At 40.1% G+C, this 26,719-nt stretch overlaps 1 protein-coding gene across 8 annotated transcripts in view; it reads left to right on the top strand.

Moving 5' to 3' along the window:
• Positions 1–26,719, top strand: part of LOC115175774 (ras/Rap GTPase-activating protein SynGAP) — a 110,963-nt gene that overhangs the window by 33,916 nt on the left and 50,328 nt on the right. For 3 of the 8 annotated variants that reach the window (XM_029735259.1, XM_029735261.1, XM_029735263.1), the window contains exons 2-3: positions 7,206–7,339; positions 10,519–10,636. In XM_029735259.1, coding sequence (XP_029591119.1) covers positions 7,206–7,339; positions 10,519–10,636 — 252 coding nt within the window. Of the gene's footprint in view, positions 1–7,205; positions 7,340–10,518; positions 10,637–22,392; positions 22,997–23,256; positions 23,652–23,885; positions 24,593–26,719 lie in introns of those variants that run through there. The other 5 variants (XM_029735260.1, XM_029735266.1, XM_029735267.1 and 2 more) reach the window with 5 other exon arrangements.

The following is a 26,719-nucleotide window of genomic DNA, read 5'->3' as shown; positions in this document are numbered from 1 at the left end:
GTATTCAGACCCCTTGACTTTTCCCACATTTTGTTACGTTAAAGCCTTACTCTAAAATGGATTAAACTAAAATAGTTTTTCCCCTCATACATCTACACACACTACCCCATAGTGACAAAGCAAAAAGAGGTTTTAAGATTTTTTTGCAAATGTATAAAAAATATACATATCATATTTACATAAGTATTCAGACCCTTTTCTCAGTACTTTGTTGAAGCACCTTTGGCAGCGATTACAGCCTTGAGTCTTCTAGGGCATGACGCTACAAGCTTGGCACAACTGTATTTGGGGAGTTTCTCCCATTCATTCAAAGATGTTTGATCAGGTTCAAGTCTGGACTCTGGCTGACCCACTCAAGGACATTCAGAGACTTGTCCTGAAGCCACTCCTGCGTTGTCTTGGCTGTGTGCTTACCGTGGTTCCTCAATTAAAAGTTACGAGCTTATACTGCGACTGTTTGTGGTAGATGGTGGCATTCTGTCATTGCACCACACTATCACAAGGGGGAGTTAGAACGCTGATCTATCAGTAGTCTGAACTTAAATGTCCTGCATCAGGCAACAACAACAAAAACTGTCGGTGGTCCTGGAGATAAGAGAAAACTTGGGTAAATACAATGGGGGAATTTCACTTGACATGTGGACTGATGATTTTCCCAAAAATAGGCACAGTGGGCTTTGATTTCTCTTCCCTCTAAAAACAGAAATGAATCATTCTAAATAACAAACTGGCTTTATTTTCAAATGAGTAAGAATATCTCAACCCATGTTCAAGAATGGGCATTTTTCCTTTATTCAGATTACAATCGTTCACTTTTGGTTATTTGAAACGAAATCATCTCCAAAATATCGTTATTTTTTAAAACAAAGCTATTTTTATTATTAACCCTGCCTATTAATTATATAACTAGGCTACCTGCCGCCCCTTAGATATTCTCACAGATCAGATTTGCTCTAACGAAAAATGCCCCTTAGATAGTCATTTAGAATCCTCCAATCCTCTAAATGTAATTATTGGTGGCGAGTCATGTCATTGGTGGAAAGTCATGCGGCATTGGCGGAGATGAAGAGGACGAGAAACGAGATGGAGTCACAATCCATGCCAGGCAAACATGCAGATGATTATTTTAGAAAACTAAAGGTATTTTGGTTTCAGTGCATTTTCTTTTAAAAACATGTTTATAGCCTATCAGTGTGTAGGCATACTGTGTAATAAAATCAATAATTGTGTACTAAAAACGTGAATGTGTTTTTGCAGAGCATACAACCATGCCGACAACCATCCTTGGAGATCAGTGGACAAAGGGCTGGACAAAAGAATGCATGGTTCCACAGAATACCAACTGGGATGAATCCCGAGGCAAATGAGGCTTCTTCATCAAGATCTTCATGATTTCGTTAATAAAATAATGATTAAAACACTCTCAGCAGCTTTGATCCATGCCTGCGCCTGCAGGGCCCAAAGGTCTTTGTTTGTCAGAAAAATCATTGGGTCGAAACTACAGAACAGTAATAAACAAGAGAATTAACACATGGTTAATGTTCTGAGAAAAAAAAATATATATATATATATATTTTTTTTTCTTCAGAACATTAACCATGTGTTAGTTAACCATGTGTTAATAACATTAACCATGTGTTAATTATAAATATATATATATTTTTTTTTTCTTCAGAACATTAACCATGTGTTAATTATAAATATATATTTTTTTCTTCTTCTTCAGAACATTAACCATGTGTTAATTCTCTTGTTTATTACTGTTCTGTAGTTATAGTTATATTTATATATATATATATATATATATATATATATATATATATATATAAATATAACTATAAATATAACTATAAATATATAACTATAAATATATAAATATAACTATAAATATAACTATAACTATATATATATATATATATATTGGCCATGGCTCCCGAGTGGTGCAGCGGTCTAAGGTACTGCATCTCAGTGCAAGGCATCACTACAGTCCCTGGTTTGAATCCAGGCTGTATCACATTTGGCCGTGATTGGGATCCCCGCAACAAGCAATAGCCTACCCACGTGTGGTCAACTATTTCAGCACCGTTTCGCGCTGCTCTGAGACAAGCAAGACTTCTTAATTAATAAACATATACATTTTTTAAACATTTTTGTTTTAATTAAAACTGCATTATAATTGTGTAAAAGACCCATAGATATTCATTTAGAATCCTCTACATTTAATTAGATCTACTACTGTACAAGGACATTTTATGGATCTGCCAGTATTTTCATTTAGAGATTCTGGTAAAGAAATGTGTATGTAGAGGGGTAACTTTCTTCACCAGTTCTCTTACCATTTTGTTCAATTGTGTGCTTAGACTACCAGTTGCTGTAACTGTAATGTTAACTGTAATGTTATTTCTCACAATATTAAAACGTTCAAATGCATTCATGAATTAAATCGCTTTAGCCGCCATGTTGCGGTTCATCTGATGAAGGATTGACTCGATCTATAAGCCCAGGACAATATTAAAATGGGCAACAAGATACACTACAAGAAAGGGAACACATATATAACCGTAGAAAATGGTTTTAGGTAGGAGGGTCATCTAACAAGTGCAGATCGGAGGGCCATCAAGCGAAACAAACCAATGAAGCATGGGTAAACAGTAAACTCTCTGAGGACTGGGTAGGGTAGGAGGCCCACGCCTTCTGCCTCTCCCTTCCCTTGGCGCGAGGTTGTGGGCCGGGAAGGTCGGGAAGGTGACTTCGGCTCTCACCCGAGCTCGGATCCCCGCATCTCCATGTCGCCTGGGCTGCGCCCCGTTTACCCATTAGGCGTGGCCGCATGGTGCACCCCCTTTCCCCATTAGGCACGGCCGCATGGCGCACCCCCAATATCAAGGTGCACATGGGCCTATTTATAAAATGATTATGAATTCAGAGGGCAGAAATTATTAAATATTAAAGCATGAGACCTCTCACTAAAGGCATCATACAAAGGTTATACGCATGGAATATAGCAATAAGAATGTCAGTTTAATATGCAGTGCAGATCACCTCCTATAACCCTTCTCAGATTTTTAAGAATTGTGTGTGTTCAATTATTTGTGACACTGTGGCATTTAAAGCATATTGAAGATAGAAGCAATAGGATTTGAAGCAATAGCCTACCCACGTGTGGTCAACTATTTCAACACCGTATCGGGCTGCTCTTAGACAAGCATGTGGACTGGTCTTGATAAATTAATGAGATTTTTATTTTCACTGAATCTCCGTTTTGGTATTGGTTAGACTACAATTAGGGTGTGGAAATGTTTGGATTATTTTGCTCTTAGTACTGTAGCCTACTCCCGACCGGTCATGTTGTACATCATCATATTTTCCTAATGGAAAGCCTGAGGGTTTAGTTTTTCGTTTTTTTTGGGAATAGAAACACCATAATATTAATCAAATGAATTACTCTAAATTTCTTAAAATCAATCTCATATACTATGTTCTTACAAAAAAAGGTTTTAAATTCTCTAGTACGGCCAATATTAAAGACTGTCAAATGCTTCTCAAAGATGCCCTCTGGCGGTCAAACTAGCACCAGCTAGCATTAATGGCAACAATGGCTGACACTTAAATAATGTGCCATAGAATTCTGCGGCAGTGTGCTGCTGTATGACGCAACGTTTACAGGAATAACCACTGTAGGGTCATTGTCCTGTTTGAAGGTGAACCTTTGCCCCAGTCTGAGGTCCTGAGCGCTCTGGAGCAGGTTTTCATCAAGGATCTCTCAGTACTTTGCTCTGTTCATCCATCCCTCGATCGTGACTAGTCTCCCAGTCCCTGCCGCTGAAAGAATCCCCACAGCATGATGCTGCCACCACCACGCTTCACCATAGGGATGGTGCCAGGTCTCCTCCAGACGTGAGTCTTGGCATTCAGGCCAAAAAGTTCAATCTTGGTTTCATCAGACCAGATAATCTTGTTTCTCATGGTCTGAGTCCTTTGGGTGCCTTTTCACAAACTCCAAGCGGGCTGTCATGTGCCTTTTACTGAGGAGTGACTTCCGTCTGGCCACTCTGCCATAAAGGCCTGATTGGTGGAGTGCTGCAGAGATGGTTGTCCTTCTGGAGAGTTCTCACATCTGCTGTACACAGAGGAACTCTGGATCTCTGTCAGAGTGACCATCGGGTTCTTGGTCACCTCCCTGACCAAGGCCCTTCTCCGCCGATTGCTCAGTTTGACTGGGCGGCCAGCTCTAGGAAGAGTCTTGGTGGTTGCAAACTTCTTCCATTTAAGAATGACGGTGGCCACTGTGTTCTTGGGGACCTTCAATGCTGCATAAATGTTTTGGTACCCTTGCCCAGAACTGTGCCTCAACACAATCCTGTCTCGGAGCTCTACGGGCAATTCCTTCGACCTCATGACTTGGTTATTGCTCTGACATGCATTGTGAACTGTGGGGTCTTATATAGACAGGTGTGTCCCTTTCCAAATCATGTCCAATCAATTTACTTTACCACAGGTGGACTCCAATCAAGTTGTAGAAACATCTCAGGGATGATAAATGGAAACAGGATGCACCTCAGCTCAATTTCGAGTCTTTTAGCAAAGGGTCTGAATACTTATGTAAATAAGAGAGATATATATATATATGTCACGTTCGTCGTAAGGATGGGACCAAAATGCAGCGGGAATGTGTATGCTCATCTTCTTATTTATTAAAGAAACGAAACAAAAGACTTAAACAAAAACAACGACAAAAAACAGTCCTGTGAGGCACACAGCTACAGATGGAACAACTACCCACAAACACAGTGACAAAAACCCCTTACTTAAATATGGCCTCCAATTAAAAGCAACGAAGAACAGCTGCTTCTAATTGAAGGCCAAACCAAAACCCTGAACATAGACATAGACTAAATAGACACAGACATAGAAATATACTAACATAGAACATTGCCCATAAAAACCCGAAACACACTAAACAAACACCCCCTGCCACGCCCTGACCAAACTACAATACCAAACAACCCCTTTTACTGGTCAGGACGTGACAAAATATATATATATATACACTGCTCAAAAATAAAGGGAACACTTAAACAACACAATGTAACTCCAAGTCAATCACACTTCTGTGAAATCAAACTGTCCACTTAGGAAGCAACACTGATTGACAATACATTTCACATGCTGTTGTGCAAATGGAATAGACAACAGGTGGAAATTCTAGGCAATTAGCAAGACACCCCCAATAAAGGAGTGGTTCTGCAGGTGGTAACCACAGACCACTTCTCAGTTCCTATACTTCCTGGCTGATGTTTTGGTCACTTTTGAATGCTGGCGGTGCTTTCACTCTAGTGGTAGCATGAGACGGAGTCTACAACCCACACAAGTGGCTCAGGTAGTGCAGCTCATCCAGGATGGCACATCAATGCGAGCTGTGGCAAGAAGGTTTGCTGTGTCTGTCAGCGTAGTGTCCAGAGCATGGAGGCGCTACCAGGAGACAGGCCAGTACATCAGGAGACGTGGAGGAGGCCGTAGGAGGGCAACAACCCAGCAGCAGGACCGCTACCTCCACCTTTGTGCAAGGAGGAGCAGGAGAAGCACTGCCAGAGCCCTGCAAAATGACCTCCAGTAGGCCACAAATGTGCATGTATCTGCTCAAACGGTCAGAAACAGACTCCATGAGGGTGGTATGAGGGCCTGACGTCCACAGGTGGGGGTTGTGCTTACAGCCCAACACAGTGCAGGACGTTTGGCATTTGCCAGAGAACACCAAGATTGGCAAATTCGCCACTGGCGCCCTGTGCTCTTCACAGATGAAAGCAGGTTCACACTGAGCACGTGACAGACGTGACAGAGTCTGGAGACGCTGTGGAGAACGTTCTGCTGCCTGCAACATCCTCCAGCATGACCGGTTTGGCGATGGGTCAGTCATGGTGTGGGGTGGCATTTCTTTGGGGGGTCGCACAGCCCTCCATGTGCTCGCCAGAGGTAGCCTGACTGCCATTAGGTACCGAGATGAGATCCTCAGACCCCTTGTGAGACCATATGCTGGTGCGGTTGGCCTGGGTTCCTCCTAATGCAAGACAATGCTAGACCTCATGTAGCTGGAGTGTGTCAGCAGTTCCTGCAAGAGGAAGGCATTGATGCTATGGACTGGCCCGCCCGTTCCCCAGACCTGAATCTAATTGAGCACACCTGGGACATCATGCCTCGCTCCATCCACCAACGCCACGTTGCACCACAGACTGTCCAGGAGTTGGCTGATGCTTTAGTCCAGGTCTGGGAGGAGATCCCTCAGGAGACCATCCGCCACCTCATCAGGAGCATGCCCAGGCGTTGTAGGGAGGTCATACAGGCACGTGGAGGCCACACACACTACTGAGCCTCATTTTGACTTGTTTTAAGGACATAACATCAAAGTTGGATCAGCCTGTAGTGTGGTTTTCCACTTTAATTTTGAGTGTGACTCCAAATCCAGACCTCCATGGGTTGATAAATTGGATTTCCATTGATTATTTTTGTGTGATTTTGTTGTCAGCACATTCAACTATGTAAAGAAAAAAGTATTTAATAAGATTATTTCTTTCATTCAGATCTAGGATGTGTTTTTTAAGTGTTCCCTTTATTTTTTTGAGCAATATATATATATATATATATATATATATATATATATATATTATTTTATTGGCAAAAAAAATAAAACTTTTTTGCTTTGTTATTATGTGGTATTGTGTGTGTAGATTGACGAGTAAAAAAAGTATTTAATCAATTTTAGAATAAGGCTGTAAGGTAACGAAATGTGGAAAAGGGAAGGGGTCTGAATACTTTCCGAATGCACTGTATACCCCAGCCTTCAGCCAATCAGCATTCAGGGCTCGAACCACCCAATTTAAAATCAGTTAAATATTTTTGGTGAGCCTTGTCCAATCCAGAACAGCCCATTGGGTCAGGAGCCAGTTTCTGTATCGTGAGGCAGCACATAGATACCACTGTCTTTCTATCTCATGAAAGCTTATGAATTGAGGATAGGTCTATTTTATTTTTAAGACAATCCGTAACCCTGATTGCCAACTCTATTTACGGCAAACTCTGCTGCTACCTCCTGGAGAAAATAATTGTATTTTTTCTGCCACTGCCACTCTACCACTGTTAATTGTGCTATTGATCCCAGTTTTTGTTAAAATGTTTCAATTAACAAATTCCTCTTATCTCATTCTTAGATGGAATTTGTGCCTCCCCCTTGTCCTCGCGGCCCCAGACACCTTCCAATGGCCTGGCTTATGATCCCCCGGGTTGGAACCCATGTCGCTCGATGAGAACTGGGAGTCAGCGCTACATGTTTGACCAGGAGGAGGTAGGATGAATACCTCCATCTTGTTCACAAGAGACAAGCACATGCAGGACATGGAACACAACCACAGTCCTGCTGATTTTCATTTCTCCCTAGCTCTTAATTGGTCAGTGAATCTATTTGATTGACTAGACTAGAGAGTCCACATTGATCTCTGAAGTATTTACCTATATGGGTATGGTGCACCTAACCCCTGTTTGGATCGGAGTGTTGTCCCTAACCAATAAAGGTACAGTTTGTTTAATATAGATCATTTGAGTATCCAGACTAGGTCCTACTTTATTCTGTTACCTATTAAAGGTGATGTGTTTAAATGTTATAACGCTACTGGAGAGTCCATACACCAGACTACCTAGGTCTTTATCAGTCTAGGATTGAGAGACAGGGGTGAGAAACAAGGTACCGCAGTGGCAGTTAGGACAGGTTGTATTGAATGTGGTGTCGTATGGGCAGCCCAATTTTGATCTTTTTCCAACACTAATAGTTTTTTGCTTTTTGACCTATCAAATCAGATCTTTTCACATCAGAGCTCATTTTGAGCTGATCTGATTGATCAAAAGACCAATTAGTGAAAAAAATATCAGAATTGGGCTGCCTGGGTAAACGCAGCCATAGAGATCCACATCAGATCCCTAGCTTTGTTTAATTATTCAATTATGTTTCTATTAAATTCTATACGTTTCCATTAGATCCAAGTGGGGGTTATTGAATTATTTTGTTAATAAGACGTGTCTCATCAAGTGGTTATGAACATATTTAAGGAATTGCTGTTGTAAAGAACAGCAAGCATGTTATTGTATCATACCATTTTTTTACATTTGTTTTTGTATTATCTTTCCCCCCCATTTGAAAGTCCTATTTTACAGCTCATACATATACAGACTGATGAAATTAGTACAAGCTAAAGCATTGATGATGCAATGCAGTATATCAGTGTTTTATTAGTTTCGATTAGGACAGTGGAAGTGGACAAATTTGTGGATTGAAGTAATTAATCAAAAACAGTTGCTAATTGAAAAAATAAATATATTTCCGCTCTGGGTAGACGCAGCTTAATACAACATGGGGCAGTCCACATGTGAGAGCTGATGTCCCAAAACTAGCCACTGGAGGGAGACATTATTCAACAATACAATGAGGTATTGTACTATTTAAATTACAGTAGTCTTGCAAAGACCCCCCCCCCCAGTCCTCCAAAAAGTGTCCGGGAGACACTTTTTTGTTATTGTAAATTGAACCTTATATGATCGTAATCATTGTTTTAGGGTTAGGGTTTACTATGAAAATGAGCGGAATCCCTCTTACCTTTTCCTTTAGCGTGGATGGGATGGGGGATTAATCTATTAATCTATTGATCTGAGTACATAGCACTAACATTGATTATAGTTCATTACTAATTATAGTTATACAAAACATCCCCAATATGTTTTAGTCACTGCACGTACTGGGGTAGTGCATTTAAAAAATCTGTGCAAGACTATACCAGTGAATAAAGGAAAAAAGCAATTGAACTTAGATTCAACTTAATAGATCTTAAGTCAATTGGGATGACAATTTGTCATTGCTAACGTTACCATTGCTACACTTTTTTATGTGTTTTGTGCTACTTACTATGACACAGTATTACAATGCCAATGTCACTGGTGGCTCACATCACCTGTCTGTGGAAATACCTGTGGGAGAAGGTATTTCACACCACTCGCTTGTCCTTTCACTGTCCCTTAGCCAAGGTCTCTTTGCCCCAGCTAACAACAGAACCCACTAAACATAATGTACAGCAGCTCTTCAAGTTCAATGAGGTTGTGCTGAGCCATCTACTTTTCTCTCAATGGTATTTCATGATGTCAAACAACTATGTATAGTAAAATGATCTCCGTGCAATATGTCAGATGTAATATGTGAACTCAATGCAATATCTGGGAAAATGTACTAGTGTTTATAGAGAGGATAGGGGACATAAATGAAATATGACATTTAATACAGTATGTGCTGCATGGTTTTGGAGGTCGCCGTAAATTACAGTATATGATAAATGAATATTTTCAGATACAAGGTCAGTAGTACTGATATTAAAGGGATATTTGTATCTCTGAAGTGTACATAGTTGCTAAAGAGACTTGAGTTGCCTCCGCTGTCACAATTTCATAATGTAATTGACACAAGACTGATGGTTAGTAATACAATGAATTACGTTAAAGCTATGGTCTGGAATTTGGAAATCTGTTCAATGGTCATTTAAATGAATGGATATTTATTTACAGATTAATTCCTGAAGAATATAACTTAGAAATGCATCATGAGCTTAGCACAACCTTCTTTCTATATAATAACCCACATAAGGTATACAATGACATAAGGCTCTACTGTTTAAAAGCAACAAAAACATAAACAATGTACATTTTCTAAATGTGTTAAACGATGATGTAGATGTCACAGACTGTCAAGCGTTTGTGCTGTCTATGAATTTGAGAAGGGTTACATTTCCCTCTCCCCATCCTAAAGGCTGTATACCGATACACATGGCAGTTTATTGTTTTATTAAATACCACAATGTAGCTTTAATCCCAACCTTCTATTCACTTTGTTAACTATTTGTGTCACACAGAGACAAAGTGCTTCTGGGTAAGGCTTTGCGTGTTCAAAAGGAACTTGACCTTTCACCTCTGTAAACCACATTGGGAATGTGTTGTTTTAGCCTATACTTTAAGTGTGGCTGGAAAATGCCCTTGGTCCTTGAGACAGTCAACTCTCAAAGGTTTAGATTTCAGGAGGGGAGGTTTTCAGTTTTGAGCTTTATTATGTTAAATGCTGTACATATATTAAGTCATATGAAGGTAACTGAACATTTTACACCATGAAATGGACATAAATAAAATAATAAAAACATGTAGCAGTGTTACACAACTAACTTTTTCTTATACAGCATATGCTCTGGTTTGATATGATCATTTAGCATAAATGAAATTATCCATTTAGCATAAATTCAATTATTTAAGATCCTGTGCAATCACTTTTTTATTGCAGGACAACAGCTAAAGAAAGTGAGGCTTTAGTGCCCAACACCAGTAATTTCTACAGTATGTAGGGGAGGTGCTAGTAGGAGGGATGAACGGGCGTGGAGTGACCAAGGAACAATCTGACGAATTGACTTTGACCTCTCTGACCCTCTGTTCCTGCCATAGGTTCACCCTTTACTAATGCGCGAGCGTCGCTCAGGCTCTCAGCGCAGTGAGCGCACCAAGCTGCTCCGAAGGACAGTCAGTGTGCCGGTGGAGGGGAGACATCAACACCCTGAGATAGGTATGTAGAACATATATCCCGAAAAGATGTGTACTGGATTACAAAGTGAAAAGTATGTAAATGCCTTCCAGTTCAGTAGCACCAATTCAAATACATAGTTTTTGTTTTTCTGGGTATCTGCAGGCTCTCGTTTAGTACATGCATGCTTGCAGTTCCCAAGCCATTGTATTTGTTAGGAGTCGATTTAAATACACCACTATGAAAGCATACTGTTGGTTACTATTCGGCTTTGCATTCCTTCTCTGTGCCTTTTTATGTGTCAATCAAATCAAATGATATATTATAAACCATCAGTAGCTCACAGTCATGGTTATACCTCAGATAAATAAGAAGTGCCCACTTGCAGTTTGTAGTCTTTTGTTGTTGAAGTGATGCATTGACATGATACACTACATTATGTCAAACAACAATTTGACCGTATTGGTATTGGTCAGGTTCAAAATATTATAAAATATTTCATTATACTATTGTGCTGGAAGCATAGAATAGTTTAATTATTTAAATAGATTTGTAATCAAACTGCACCATGAAACATGTTTCATGATGAAGAAATGCGTATGGAAAACAATAATTTAATGAATTTCGGAATGAAATGCCTATAATTGTGCCTCTAAGAATACATCTATTGGCTTTGTTGATACAACTGTTAATACTCTGTAGCCTGTACATTAGTTGGAGGGTCGTTCCACCAATGCGGTGCCTTTTGATAAATCTAATTAGCATAACAAAATAATCCCTATAAAATGTGTCAGTTTAAATCCAATCAAATCAAATTGTATTTGTCAAACGTGTCGAATACAACAAGTGTAGACCTTACAGTGAAATGCTTACTTACAAGCCCATAACTTACAATTCAGATTTTAAAAAAATAAGTGTTAAGTAAAAAATTGAAAATACAAGTAACAAATAATTAAACAGCAGCAGTAAAATAACAATAGCGAGGCTATATACAGGGGTTACCGGTACAGAGTCAATGTGCGGGGACACCGGTTAGTCAAGGTAATTGAGGTAAAATGTACATGTACAGTAGTTAGAGTTAAAGTAACTATGTATAGACAATAAACAGAGCGTAGCGGGTGGAGGGTAATGCAAAGAGTCTGGGTAGCCCTTTGATTAGCTATTCAGAAGTCTTATGGCTTGGGGTTAAAATCTGTTAAGAAGCCTTTTGGACCTAGACTGCAGTAGCAGAGAGAACAGTCTATGACTAGGGTGGCTGGAGTCTTCCTCTGACACCGCCTGGTATAGAGGTCCTGGGTGGCAGGAAGCTTGGCCGTACGCACTACCCTCTGTAGTGCCTTTTGGACAGAAGCCGAGCAGTTGCCATACCAGGCTGTGATGCAACCAGACAGAATGCTCTCGATGGTGCAGCTGTAGAATCTTTTCAGTCTCCTGAGGGAGAATAGGCTTTGTCGTGTCCTCTTCACTACTGTCTTAGTGTGTTTGGACCATGATAGTTTCTTGGTGATGTGGACACCAAGGAACTTCAAGCTCTCAACCTGATCCACTACAGCCCCGTCGATGAGAATGGGGGTGTGCTTGGTCCTCCTTTTCCTGTAGTCCACAATCATCTCCTTTGTCTTGATCACGTTGAGGGAGAGGTTGTAGTCCTGGCACCATATGGCCAGGTCTCTGACCTCCTCCCTATAGACTGTCTCATCATTGTCGATGATCAGGCCTAAGCTAGAGATATGTTTGTTTTTTTGCATTGGATACAACTCAATCCACCGCATCCACCGATGTTGCACCTCCGCATCTGCTGTGAAATGTGACAGAGCTAGTGGTGTTGTTCAGATCATGAGACATCCCAATACTCGGTCTTCGCAGAAAAAGAATCTGTAGCGTCCAAACAAACTATTATTCCTCTGATGAGACTTTTCATGATCACAGTGTTCCCCGTTTTGCTGTACGACCCCCACAAGCGTCTTTGGACTCGCCTGAAGTCGATACAGCCAATCTGCTTACTTCTGTCTGTAGCGTCTGAACAGTTTGGGCTACAAACTAATATCCCTCTGTGGAAAGTAGAGGCTCTTATGAACACGTACATGTCTGAAAGTCCCCCGGTATCAGTTGAAAACATTTATGGAAGTACAGTATATACAGTGCTTTCGGAAAGTATTCAGACCCCTTACCTTTTTCCACATTACAGTCTTATTCAAAAATGTATTAAATGTGTTTTTCCCCTCAACAATCTACATACAAATACCCCATAATGACAAACCAAAAACGTTTTTAGACATTTTTGCTTATGTATTTGGTTGAAGTGCCTTTGGCAGAGATTGCAGCCTCAAGTCTTCTTGGGTATGACGCTACAAGCTTGGCACGCCTGTATATGGGAAGTTTCTCCCATTAATCTCTGCATATCCTCTCAAGCTCTGTCTAGTTAGATGGGGAGCGTCACTGCACAGCTATTTTCTCTCCAGAGATGTTCGATCGGGTTCAAGTCCGGGCTCTGGCTGGGCCACTCAAGGACATTCAGAGAATTGTCCTGAAGCCACTCCTGCGTTGTCTTGGCTGTGTGCTTAGGGTTGTTGTTCTGTTGGAAGGTGAACCTTTGGCCCAGTGCTCTGGAGCAGGTTTTCATTAAGGATCTCTCTGTACTCTGCTTCGTTCATCTTTCCCTCGATCCTGACTAGTCTCCAAGTCCCTGTCGCTGAAAAATATCCTCACAGCATGATGCTGCCACCACCATGCTGCACTGTAGGGATGGTGCCAGGTTTCCTCCAGAAGTGACTCTTGGCATTCAGGCAAAAGAGTTCAATCTTGGTTTCATCAGACCAGAGAATCTTGTTTCACATGGTCTGAGAGTCTTTAGGTGCCTTTTGACAAACTCCAAGTGGGCTGTCATGTGCCTTTTACTGAGGAGTGGCTTCCGTCTGGCCTCTCTACCTTAAAGGCCTAATTGGTGGAGTGCTGCAGAGATGGTTGTCCTTTTGGAAGATTCTCCCATCTCCACAGAGGAACTGAAGAACTCTATCAGAGTGACCATCGGGTTCTTGGTCACCTCTCTGACCAAGGCCTTTCCCCTGACTGCTCAGTTTGGCCACGAGGCCAGCTCTATGAAGAGTTTTGGTGGTTCCAAACTTCTTCCATTTAAGAATGATGAAGGCCACTGTGTTCTTGGACACCTTCAATGCTGCTGAAATGTGTTGGTACCCTTCCCCAGATCTGTACCCTGACACAATCCTTTCTCTGAGCTCTACAGATAATTCCTTCAATCTCATGGCTTGGTTTTTGCTCTGAAATGCACTGTCAACTGTGTATATAGACAGGTGTGTGCCTTTCCAAATTATGTCCAATCAATTCCATTTACTACAGGTGGACTCCAATCAAGTTGTAAAAAGGATGATCAGTGGAAACAGGATGCACCTGATCTCAATTTCGAGTCTCATAGCAAAGGGTCTGAATAGTTATGTAAATAAGTTATTTCTGTTTTTTTACTTTGAATAAATGTGCAAACATTTCTAAAAACCTGTTTTCACTTTGTCATCATGGGGTATTGTGTGTAAATTCAAATATTTAAAAATATATATTTTAGAATAGGGCTGTAATATAAGAAAATGTAGAAAAAGTCAAGGTGTTTGAATACTTTCTGAATGCAATGTAAACCGCTGTGAAATATATTTTCCATTAACAAAAATTTTGTATTTTCAGCTGTTTGAAGCTGGTATACAAAACCGAGAGTAAAAGACAAAAACAAAACTTAAAAACGAGAAGCATAGAAATAGTGCACATAGAACAGACCTACCGCTTCTTAGACTTGCTTTCTATGAGAATGACAGATGTATAACTTGAATTTTGTAACTTCAAAAGTTACATACTGTCACGTCCTGACAATAGAAAGATGTTATTTTCTATGGTAGAGTAGGTCAGGGCGTGACAGGGTTTTTTTCTCTCTCTATGTGACCTATTTCTATGTTCATGTTCTAGTTTTGTATTTCGATGTTGGTTTTGTTTGGGATGATCTCCAATTAGAGGCAGCTGGTCCTCATTATCTCTAATTGGAGATCATACTTAAGTAGGGGTTTTTCCACCTGGGTTTGTGGGAGATTGTATCTTTGAATCAGTGTATGTTTCACCTCTGCGTCACGGTTTGTTGTTGGAACGACACACACGCTGCATTTTAGTCCGCTCATTCCTACGACGAACGTGACACATATTACAGCTCTAAGTACCAAATAAAGTAACAATATTAATGATTTCATCTTAAATCAGCCATGAATCCCCTGACAGGGAAATAGAAGCTTGTTGTATTCAACAGGGAGGGGCAGTTTAAGCAAGATTAAAAAAGGCTAGAAATGTTTCATGTTGTCTATCTATGGGTAACAGGGTTGATGAGTCATGCTTGACTCACTCAGTTTTCCACCACAAAATACTAGAAAATGGCCAAAAATAGTAGAACCAGATCACCTGCTTATACGCTATGATTTGACTATTAGATGTTGAATGTTTCTTTTAAAAAATATGAAAATAAGGAATAGTTTCACGATATTAAAATGAGAGTTCAGTTCACATGAAAGAGTTGACCTTAAAATTAGGAAAACATATATACATATATTTTACCTTGTCCATGTGGTCAATAGTCATTGACTATAACAGACTTTTAAAATTCAATGTTTGTAACGCTGGACGTCGTGGGTGTGGAGTCAGGCGCAGGAAACAAGAGCGTTTACTATAGTGCTTTATTAGAAGCACCACCAAAAAGAGTATTCACCCAAAATACAACAGGGCGTAATCAAAATACAGTCTCATACAAAAACACGTTCCACTACACAACACACAGTGTGAAAGAACGAAACAAGCCCATCTAATAACTAAATAGAACACACGTGCAACAAATAAAGGCAAAACCAACAGAATAGGAAAAAGGGATCGGTGACAGCTAGTTGTCCGGTGACGACGACCGCCGAGCGCCACCCGAACAGGGAGAGGAGTCACCATCGGCAGGAGTCGTGACAATGTTGGTGCACAATTTCTACTTAACATATCAAATGGACCCAAAAGACACGCGTTTTATTGAACGAACGACCCTGGTACATTTGTACATACTGAATTAGAGATACACTGTATTTGTAGAAAGCAACGTTTTCAGATTTATCTAGTGCCCCATGGAATTGGCTGGTGGTGGTAATGTGCAATTATGAGCATTAACACTTTTTCTAATTCACCAGTATTTGTGAGTGGGTTTCACAGTGGGACTGCAATATGTAATCATGTAATTAATGATGGAGTGAAGAAGTTATTTTCCCACATCAACAATTAATGCTGGCTATTTTATTAGTGGTTCACAAATTCTTCACCTTTAATTGTCCTGTTATTCTATGTAGATGAAATGCTTTTGGCTGTCAGCTAAATGGGTTTTGTTAAAAACACAGCTTCTGAAATTACATAACATGATCTGAATCCAGAGTCCCAATACTCAGGGAAAAAGTTTTAAAAAACGAAGATGTGACATGGGAACCACTTCCATGCATGTTATTGCAACTTGACTACAGCCTGTCTCATTTTTACCCTACTTTAAACCAAAACGCATTTACATGGTTCAAAGTTTTGCTGATTTCACATTGAATTGATGTCCGCCAACAACAAACTAAACATTGGACTGAGGTCTGTGCCCAGTGGGAGAGCATTCAGTTCTGCCTTAAAAAGCATTAAGAACAGCTGCTCTTGCCATGACATAGTGACCAGGTGAATACAGGTGAAAGCTATGATCCCTTACTGATGTCTCTTGTTAAATCCACTTCAATCAGTTTAGATGAAGGGGAGGAGACAGGTTAAAGAATGATATTTAAGCCTTGAGACAATTGAGACATGGACTGTGTATGTGTGCCAGTCAGAGGGTGAATGGGCAAGACAAAAGATTTAAGTGTCTTTGAACGAGGTATAGTAGAAGGTGCCAGGCGCACCGCTTTGTGTCAAGAACTGCAACGCTGCTGGGTTATACATGCTCAACAGTCTCCCGTGTGTATCAACACTTGTTAAGTAATTGTTAAGCATTTACAATTGATTAAATGTAGATTGTTTGTCACTGGCCTACACATTGTCAAATGTTTTACAAATTAATTACAAATCAAAAGCTGAAATGTCTTGAGTTAACCCTTTATGTTATGGCAAGCCTTAATACGTTCTGGAGTATAAATGTGCTTAACAAGTCACATAATAAGTTGCATGGACTCACTCTGTGTGCAATAATAGTGCTTAACATGACTTTTGAATGACTACCTCATCTCTATACCCCACACATGCAATTATCTGTAAGGTCCCTCAGTCGAGCAGTGAATTTCAAACACAGATTCAACCACATAGACCAGGGAGGTTTTGCAATGTCTCGCGTTGGCTGTGATAGGAGAAAACTGAGGATGGAACAACAACATTGTAGTTACTCCACAATACTAACCTAATTGACAGAGTGAAAAGAAGGAAGCCTGTACAGAATAAAAATATTCCAAAACATACATGCTGTTTGCAACAAGGCACTAAAGTAATTCTGCAAAAAATGTCTCAAATCAATTAAGTTTTGTCCTGAATACAAAGTGATATGTTTGTTTTGTGGCAAATCCAATGCAACATTACTGAGTACCACTCTCCATATTTCAAGTATTGTGGTGGCTGCATCATGTTATGGGAATGCTTGCAATCATTTTTCTGACTTGGGAGTTTTTCAGGATAAAAAAATTTTACGAAATGGAGCTAAGCACAGGCAAAATCCCTAGAGGGAAACCTGGTTCAGTCTGCTCTTCACCAGACACTGGGAGTTGAATTCACCTTTCAGCAGGACTATAATCTAAAACACAATGCCAAATCTACACTGGAGTTGCTTACCAAGAAGACAGTGAATGTTGGCCGAGTTACACTTTTGACCTAAATCTACTTGAAAATCTATTGGAAGACCTGAAAATGGTTGTCTAGCAGTGATCAACAACCAATTTGACAGAGCTTGAAGAGTTTTGAAAAGAACAATGGGCAAATGTTGCACAATCCAGTTGTGGAAAGCTCTTAAGAGACTTACCCAGAAAGACACTCTGCTGTATTTACTGCCAAAGGTGCTTCTACAAAGTAGTGTGAACATTTTCTAAAAACATGTTTTCACTTTGTCATTATGGGGTATTTGTTTTATTTATTTTTTATTTAACCTTTATTTAACTAGGCAAGTCAGTTAAGAACAAATTCTTATTTACAATGACGGCCTACCTCGGCCAAACCCTATCCTGGACGATGCTGGGCCAATTGTGCGCCGTCCTATGGGACTCCCAATCACGGCCGGTTGTGATACAGCCTGGAATTGTGTGTAGATGGGTGACAGAAAATATACATTTTACCCATTTTGAATCTAGGCTGTAACAACAAAATGTGTAATAAGTGAAGGGGTATGAATACTTTCTGAAAACACACACACACACACACACACACACACACACACACACACACACACACACACACAAGCAGCAATCATTATTGGATTTGATGTCCAGGACTCTTGCAGTTGCAGCGCAAGAGAGAAGAACACCATCACAAGTTTTACACATCAACAGTGTACCGTGATCGGTTTGAATCTGTACTTTAACAATATCATACAATGAATTGGACCCCGTTTGTGAAAAAAAAGCAGCTCTCGTGCCAAACGAAGTACTACACTGCCCGTTTGAAACTAGATTGTATGAAATGCATACAAATCAAAACGTAACTATACATCAGTTCAAACATGCTCTCTCTCTCGTAATGCATGAATGCTTTTATACTTTTACATCAAATACAAGTTTTGATGAAATAGGGTAATGCCCAAATCGAATGTGAGTTTTTTGTCTTGATTAACTTTTGTCTTAATCAGCTGACAAGTGTCCTTGTGTCCCACTGAGCTTACAAACTACCCAGTGCAGTCCTTGTTTTAGTAGCAATTACGTAATCAGGCACTTTGAATAGTCCAGGAGATCAGGAGATGAGCACCGATAAGCCTTGATATGATAATAGGCAATATGTGTGTGTGTGTGTGTGTGTGTGTGTGTGTGTGTGTGTGTGTGTGTGTGTGTGTGTGTGTGTGTGTGTGTGTGTGTGTGTGTGTGTGTGCGAGACACATTTAAAATAATGAATTATAATATAGTGGGGAAAAGAGTTCAGTCGAAGAAAATAAAATGATACTGCAACATCACCGAGGTCAGATCTCATCTCTCTCCTGATGGTAACCATGGTAATAACCAGGCTGAGGTCTGTTAAATAGTAAGAGATTTTTCTATGACTCTTATGTGGATGCTGTTAAAAATATGTGTTGGTCTGATGTGATTAATGAGGTTCATCCAGACACTGCACTTGATGCATTTATGAAATTGCTTCTTCCAATTATTTATAAACATGCACCTGTTAAGAAACTGACTGTTAGAACTGTTAAGGCTCCATGGATTGATGAGGAATTGAAAAACGGTATGGTTGAAAGAGATGGGGCAAAAGGAGTGGCTAATAAGTCTGGCTGCACATCTGACTGGCTGACTTACTGTAAATTAAGAAATTATGTGACTAAACTTAACAAAAAGAAGAAACTGTATTATGAAGCTAGATCAATGATATAAAGAATGGTGGGAAAAAAGTTTGTTGTACTTTTAAATGAAATTATGGGCAGAAAGACAAATTCAACTTCATCTTTCATCGAATCAGATGGCTTATTCATTACGAAACTATTTGATGTTGGCAATTATTTTAATGATTATTTCATTGGAAAAGTGGGCAAACTTAATGCAGAAAATGCCAACAACGAACAGTGAACCATCGTATTCATGCATAAAAAAACTAATAATGAAAGAAAAGCATTGCAAGTTTGAATTTTGTAAAGTTAGTGTGGGAGAGGTGGAAAAATTATTGTTATTGATCAATAATGACAAACCCCCTGGCATTGACAACTTAGACGGAAAGCTACTGAGGATGGTAGCTGACTCTGTAGCCACTCCTATCGGTCATATCTTTAATCTGAGCCTAGAGGAAAGTCTTTGTCCTCAGGCCTGGAAGGAAGCCAAATTAATTCCACTACTCAAGAGTTGTAAAGCGGCCTTTACTGGTTCTAACAGTAGACCTATAAGCTTGCTGCCAACTCTTAGCAAATTGCTGTAAAAAATTGTGTTTGACCAAATACAAAGCTATTTCTCTGTAAACAAATTAACAATAGACTTTCAGCATGCTTATAGAGAAGGGCACTCAACACGTACTGCACTGACACAAATGACTGATGATTGGTTGAAAGAAATTGATAATAAGAAGATTGTGGGAACTGTACTGTTAGATTTCAGTGCAGCCTTTGATATTATTGACCATAACCTGTTGTTGAAAAATCATATGTGTTATGGCTTTTCAACCTCAGCTCTGAATCCACAATATGGCAATCTATCTAATAGAACTCAAAGGAAGCTTCTTTAATGTCAAACATGTAAAGTGTGGTCTACAGCAGGGCAGCTCTCTAGGCCCTCTATTCTTTTCTATTTTTACCATTGACCTGCCATTGGCATTAAACAAAGCATGTGTGTCCATGTATGTGGATGATTCAACCATATACACATCAGCAACCACAGCTAATGAAGTCACTGAAACTCTTAACAAAGAATTGTAGTCTGTTTTGGAATGGGTGGCCAGTACTAAACTGGTCCTGAGCATCTCTAAAACTAAGAGCATTGTATTTGGTACAAATCATTCCTTAAGTTCTAGACCTCAGCTGAATCTGGTAATGAATGGTGTGGCTGTTGAACAAGTTGAGGAGACTAAATTACTTGCCGTTACTTTAGACTGTAAACTGTCATGGTCAAAACCTATAGATTCAATGGTTGTAACGATGGGAAGAGGTCTGGCCGTAATAAAGAATGCTCTGCTTTTTTGACACCACACTCCAAAAAGCAAGTTCTGAGGCTAGTTTTCTCTAATCTTGATTATTGTCCAGTCGTGTGGTCCAGTGCTGCAAGGAAAGACCTAGTTAAGCTGCAGCTGGCCCAAAACAGAGCGGCATGTTTTGCTCTTAATTGTAATCAGAGGGCTGATATAAATACTATGCATGCCAGTCTCTCTTGGCTAAGAGTTGAGGAGAGACTGACTGCATCACTTCTTCTTTTTATAAGAAACATTAATGTGTTGAAAATCCCAAATTGTTTACATAGTCAACATACACACAGCTGACACACACACTTATCCCTCCAGACATGCCACCAGGGGTCTTTTCACAGTCCCCAAATCCAGAACAAGTTCAAGAAAGCGTACAGTATTATATAGAGCCCTTATTGCATGGAACTTCCTTCCATCTCATATTGCTAAAATAAACAGCAAACCTGGTTTAAAAAAACAGATAAAGTAACACCTCACGGCACAATGCCTCTCCCCTATTTTACCTAGATAGTTTGTGTGTATGCATTGATATGTAGGCTACGTGTGCCTTTTTTTAAAATTATGTAGTTCTGTCTTTGAGCTGTTCTTGTCTATTGATGTCCTGTATTATGTCATTCTGTATTATGTTTCATGTTGTGTGTGGACCCCAGGAAGAGTAGCTGCTGCTTTTGCAACAGCTAATGGGGATCCTAATAAAATACCAAGTACCAAACCGTTCAGATTTATTTTTTTACACCAAGATCGCTCACGCGCTCCATTTTCCTCTATATTTTCCTCCTCTTCAAGTAAAAAATCTCCTTTTGTGCTGCCTGCAGATAAAAGGGAAATAATCAATGGCATACAGTATGGTTGTCATGGAAACTGGGAATACTGATTTATCCCCCCCGTGGCTGGCTTGGTTGGATCCAGGAACCATGATTGGCTAGTACAGTCTCATCTTTAATAAACTGCTGTAGAACACGGAACAGGTGGTCAGAATACAAATTGTGTAGTTATGTGTTCATTCAAAGATGCATGGAATACGAATCCTTCAGTTTAGTGAGTATTTTGTTTAACAAAATGCCATCTGCATCAGTGGTTGAATGAAGAGCTGTATATTTAGACTTACTCTACCCATTGTTGATAGAAATGTAGGGCATGGAGTTTGCTTTCAATTCATTCACCATTCCAACTCCAAACTTCATAGAATCAGCCTTTAGGAAAAGTCTATCTCTGAAAATGCTTAGCATTTTTATTTTCATGGTGTGGCACCATGTGGGGTGAAGTGCTGCTGCTACAGAGCTACTAGGTTCAGAGAGGCAACATTTGTGTGGCAGTGGTCTTCAAACCTGGTCCTCGAGACCCCGGATGTGTAGGTGTTCTAGCAACTGATCAAGCCTTTGATTGGTTAAATCAGGTTTGTTATTATTGGTCTTCAACAAACGGCTGCAAATCCAGTTGATCTCCAGGCCTAGGGTTGATCAACACACATCTGTGGGTAATAAATAAAGTACACATTCTGCAGCTGGAGGAGCGTCTTTTGAACAGATATAGATTTCCTACGTAGTCAGATATGATTTATCAACACTGTTGGTTGGTGTCCTAAGCCAATGCCTCAATGCAAATGTCTAATTGTCAGTCTTCTTTAGAGGACGTAATACATATAAATGACTGAGGAGTAAAACAAATATAAAGGTCAACTGACAGTATGCCATAGCTGCCAATATATCACCATATAGGCATATGTGGGTTCCCAGGGTCCCAGAAAGCTCCCAATGTTCCCAAATGTTGGGCACATGCACATCATTTGAAACACAATTGAATGCTTTAGTCTTGGGAGAGCTGTTTTACTTGGCTAAAAATGAATGTGTAGTTGGTAGGCTGTTGTCTGGTTCGTTTGTGACCATTTAGGCTACCACGGTTTACCGTGCATCCTGTAAGCCTATAGCGCAATTGCGCCCATGCTTACCACACACTTCCCCCTCTCTCGTAACCTCTTCTTGTTATGCTTCGTGTGTGTGCGCGCGCCCCCCGGTCGTCGTTGCAAGCGATAGAGGGAGAGAGAGCGCGCGCGCCAAAGAGAGAATATAATCGAGAAGGAACGATTTCACCAATCACCACCGCCTCTTTCTGACAATTTGCATCTCAATCCTCTCGTTGCAAGTGACAGCTAGATGAAGCGCGACAAAACAGATTGGCGACAATGTATACAACATAACCTATGCGGACACCATCGATCAATCCATCTCTCCAAGCTACAAATAAAGTCTGACGCAGCACCATAGAAAAATAGATTTGACAGTAGAACGGAGGGAGCATCAAAGCTGAATCTCATTTGAATTAACCAGTTAATTTGGAATGTGATGCATTTACATGTCGGTTTATTGGACTTCAGTGAGGGGATGACAGACTACGGACGTGTCCTCAAGTCTTCCCCGCTGCTATCAGCAAACAAAGTGTAGCCTACGAATTGGAAAATATTCCATGTTTTACGCATTTTCTGGATTTGGGGCATATACGCGCATTGGAAAGGTATAGGCTATCTTTTCTTTATTGCTGGACAGACGTGGTGTGTAAACGCGCATAGCCTGAGCACGATGATGCATTCGTAGTCTAGTTGTTGGCATACACCCTACATTTCTACACACGTTTCTGCATGTATGATAACTCTGGCCTTGTCATATCAATTAAAGTAGGGGTGATGTATGATACGCATTTAATATTGACACATCGTTCTGTGAATTTCAATCACATGTGTGATGGCATTCAATAATTATCCGTTTCTTTCACAGAAATACTGAATGCATTTGACAAACAATTGACAGATGAACCTACCTGATCATTGATCATTAGATTGATAATTAGGCTATCAGAGAGTACAACTAGGCCTATGTTTAAATAGAACGCCAGTTATGGTATTAAAGAGTAATAGGCTGCAAAAATAATCACAACAAAAAGATGAAAAAAATCAGCCTCAGAAGAGATTCTGTAGGTTACCGAGGAAACTGCAAAGGGATCGCATTTCAGCTTTGTGGTTGTAAGACAGTCGGAAGAGAAGGAGCCGGGGGAAAAGACCAAGGAGAGGCCGCGGCCAAGGAGCGTTCTGTGGGACTGCACGACAAGGAGCTACCGCTGCCAGCACTGGAAAGCGTGGCTTGGGGTTGGTGGAAGAAAGAATCGAATAATCGTGAGACGTCATAACAATCATTATAACAAAACACATCACGATATCTTTTGAATAATACCATATTTTTGATTGTGTTAAGAGGTGTGGCAAGCAGCCATTTCTAAATTAACATATTTTAACAAAGGCTATTTATAATATGTATGTTGTATAACTAATATTTATCATTTAAAGACTGTGTGCAGGTATATTTGAATAATCCAGTCTCTGTGATAACCTACTTGTATTCTTAGTTGCACTGACGATATAGCATTGTAATAAGGGGATGTTTAGAAATACATTACCACAGACACAAGATAAGTCCATGTCACAAGCAGCACAAACTCACTTAAAACAGTATCCTGTTAATGTTATTCTCTAAAATCTGCACACTGATAAGAACTGCCAGAAAGATGATCAGCCTTATGACTCCTTGTCCTCAACAACATGTTGGCAAAAGACATATGCTTACTTCACAGAGAGCTATCTTAATTTATTCAAAGTATATTATCATAAATGCAATTGCACACACATCTACAGAAAAGGTGAACATTTTCAAATGCATACTAATTTGGCTTAAAACGATGAGATGCACACACTCCTATTCCTGTCCAATGTGATGTGAAGAGTACCACTTTGGTAGTGATAAAGGAGTATGGATATCAGGCACCTTTAAGTGTCTCAAATGTGGTCACATAGATTGCTGTTAAGCACAAGCTAACTTAAAAAGGAGAGGACCCTATACCCTATTACTGGACACATCTCAGCCCACACCCTCAACCTGTGTTGTGGACCAACTAAACCTGGAACCTCTTTAATATAGTCAACCTTAGCCGGAAGCGACCTGGAAAACTAACCCCCCTGCCTAAGCAACTTGGAAATCAACCTTAACTCTGCTGACTCCAACTCACCCAGTTATCGAGCTGCAGTACTTGGAAATCAACGACTCGCAACCTGACGTTTGGGTAAGGCCTGTAAATCTATCAGCGTCTTTGATTATTTGTCTTTGTAATCCTCTCCAATGTTGAACGTCAGAAGTGTCATGTCCATTCTAAATGAGACTGACTTGTAACTTTAAACCGTAATAACACTGAAGTTCCAATTGCTCGACAAGTGCCCTGTCCAGAAACAACACCTAGCTCCTACCCCTATGGCCATGTTGATCTGAATTAAGTTAATAGGTATACGTTATATGGTAGTAGCTCCTTCGCCCTCTGGTATGCTAGATGGAGCTGCTACCAAATGGTTTTACCTGTCCAATTCCTTCAGATCTACATGAAGTTCCCAGGGATTGTTTCTGGACCGGGTCGTGAGCTGTTGTGAAATGGTGAGGATACAGAACAGAAATCTGGATTAATACAAGCTAATAAGGGGCCAGGGATGGGGCTGGTCCCCTTGGAAATTTGGACGTGGAATGTATGTTACTGATTGCTCTAAAGATTTATTGTAACAATAGTTTTGGCATTGGCCATGCATGCCATGTTGTACCGTTCAGAGGCTACCTGAACAGTCACATCACATCTTGATTTGTTGTTGGAGGACCTGAGGCCCACAATATTGTTATTACCAGTATCTCTTCCCGGTTAATGTATTGTAGCCAATGATGTAGTGGAGTCTTTTTTTATTTGGTGAATAGCTTTATGCACTTATTATGCTAAATTAGCATTGTTAGTGTTAGCCTTTGTTTCTCTGCCACCTTTATATACCCACCTTTTTACCTCTACATCCCTGCTTGTAACGCTACATACATACAGTATACTTAGGTCCTTAGTTTGTTCCTGTTAAAACGCTAGCCTTACCGTTTCCACATTTTGGCCAGAATTAAATAATTACAGATGGTGGATTTTCCACAACTCGTTCTCAGAAGTGTTTGACTTGCACAACAGTGTGTCCTGGATTGGAGGGAGTTGACACTTGATTTAGCAATAAGCAGTCCCATTCCGTGAGCCGGATGACTTTCCAGCCAGGTTTGCCATCCGCACTGAATAGGTCACAACATGGGACAGACCATTTCTAAACTCACTAGGTCCGGGATGTGCTGCTGTGCAAATCAAGGGCACTCCTGATAGCATAGTTGTGGAAAGTCCTCCACACTCAATGATAGCGTTTGGAAAATACATGAGTTCCACATCTTATTGGCTGCTAGTCAAAGAATTGCTTTGAACTTTTGCCATCAAGATGTCTATTGATGTCGTGTTTCCAAATGTAAAGCTCCTCTTATCTGACTCAGTTTACTCCCTCATATAGCATAAGCTTTGTACTGTACCTAACAGATTTGAAACCGAAATTAGTGTGTGCAGTGAAAACTTCAAATGGACAGTTGTCATGGTAACAATAGAAAAAGGGGCGCGTAGGGAACAGCATTAAGGCAGATAGAAGCCTACAGTAGATGCTGTGGCAAACTCCTGCAGTATTTTTGTTTTTCACACATCAAATTGTTCATTAAACACTAATCAAGAATGTTTGAGTGTAGTTAGCTACAGATGATGTTAATTAACCCGAGTCTAAGCCTCTGGCAATATCTACTAAGCTACTAACATTTAGACTTTTTTAAGATGCTTATAAGATGGATCATTCAGCTATTTGATTTGGAATTGTAGGACTCCTGTAGATATCCAAAAGAAATATAAAACAATTATTTGATGAAACATTGAATTTGGTATTACTGCTGTTAGCACATATTAGCATTGAATAACACATTCATACAGGGCAAAAAATGTAGTCCAAAAATGAATCAAACTGAAGTACGATTTGAAGTGTTGAAATGCATCTGAGAGATATAGGAAAGCATCAGAGACGGGGAAAAAGGTTACATGTGCAACCCTGGTTCCAAAAAAAAGCATATTCAGCACAATTCATTTTTACCGAACAAGTCACAGATGAGCTGTGAATTGTATAGCAAAACGGACGACATGTTCGTTGCAAATCCTGGGCTCATACCATTCAGACTTTACCGACGTTTTTGTGAGAAGACTTGTGCAGAGTTGGCACGTCCACGGGACCGACTTTAGACAAGTCCTTTGAAGCTTGTGGGCGTCGTAGAGCAGAATAGACTACATGTTTCTATTTGTAATAGTCTCGGCTTTTCAGAA

This window comes from Salmo trutta, chromosome 36 (assembly GCF_901001165.1).
Source record: "Salmo trutta chromosome 36, fSalTru1.1, whole genome shotgun sequence".
In the NCBI taxonomy this organism is placed as follows: domain Eukaryota; kingdom Metazoa; phylum Chordata; class Actinopteri; order Salmoniformes; family Salmonidae; genus Salmo; species Salmo trutta.
The sequence above is the reverse complement of the archived record's forward strand: the minus strand, read 5'-3'. Positions and strand labels throughout refer to the sequence as shown.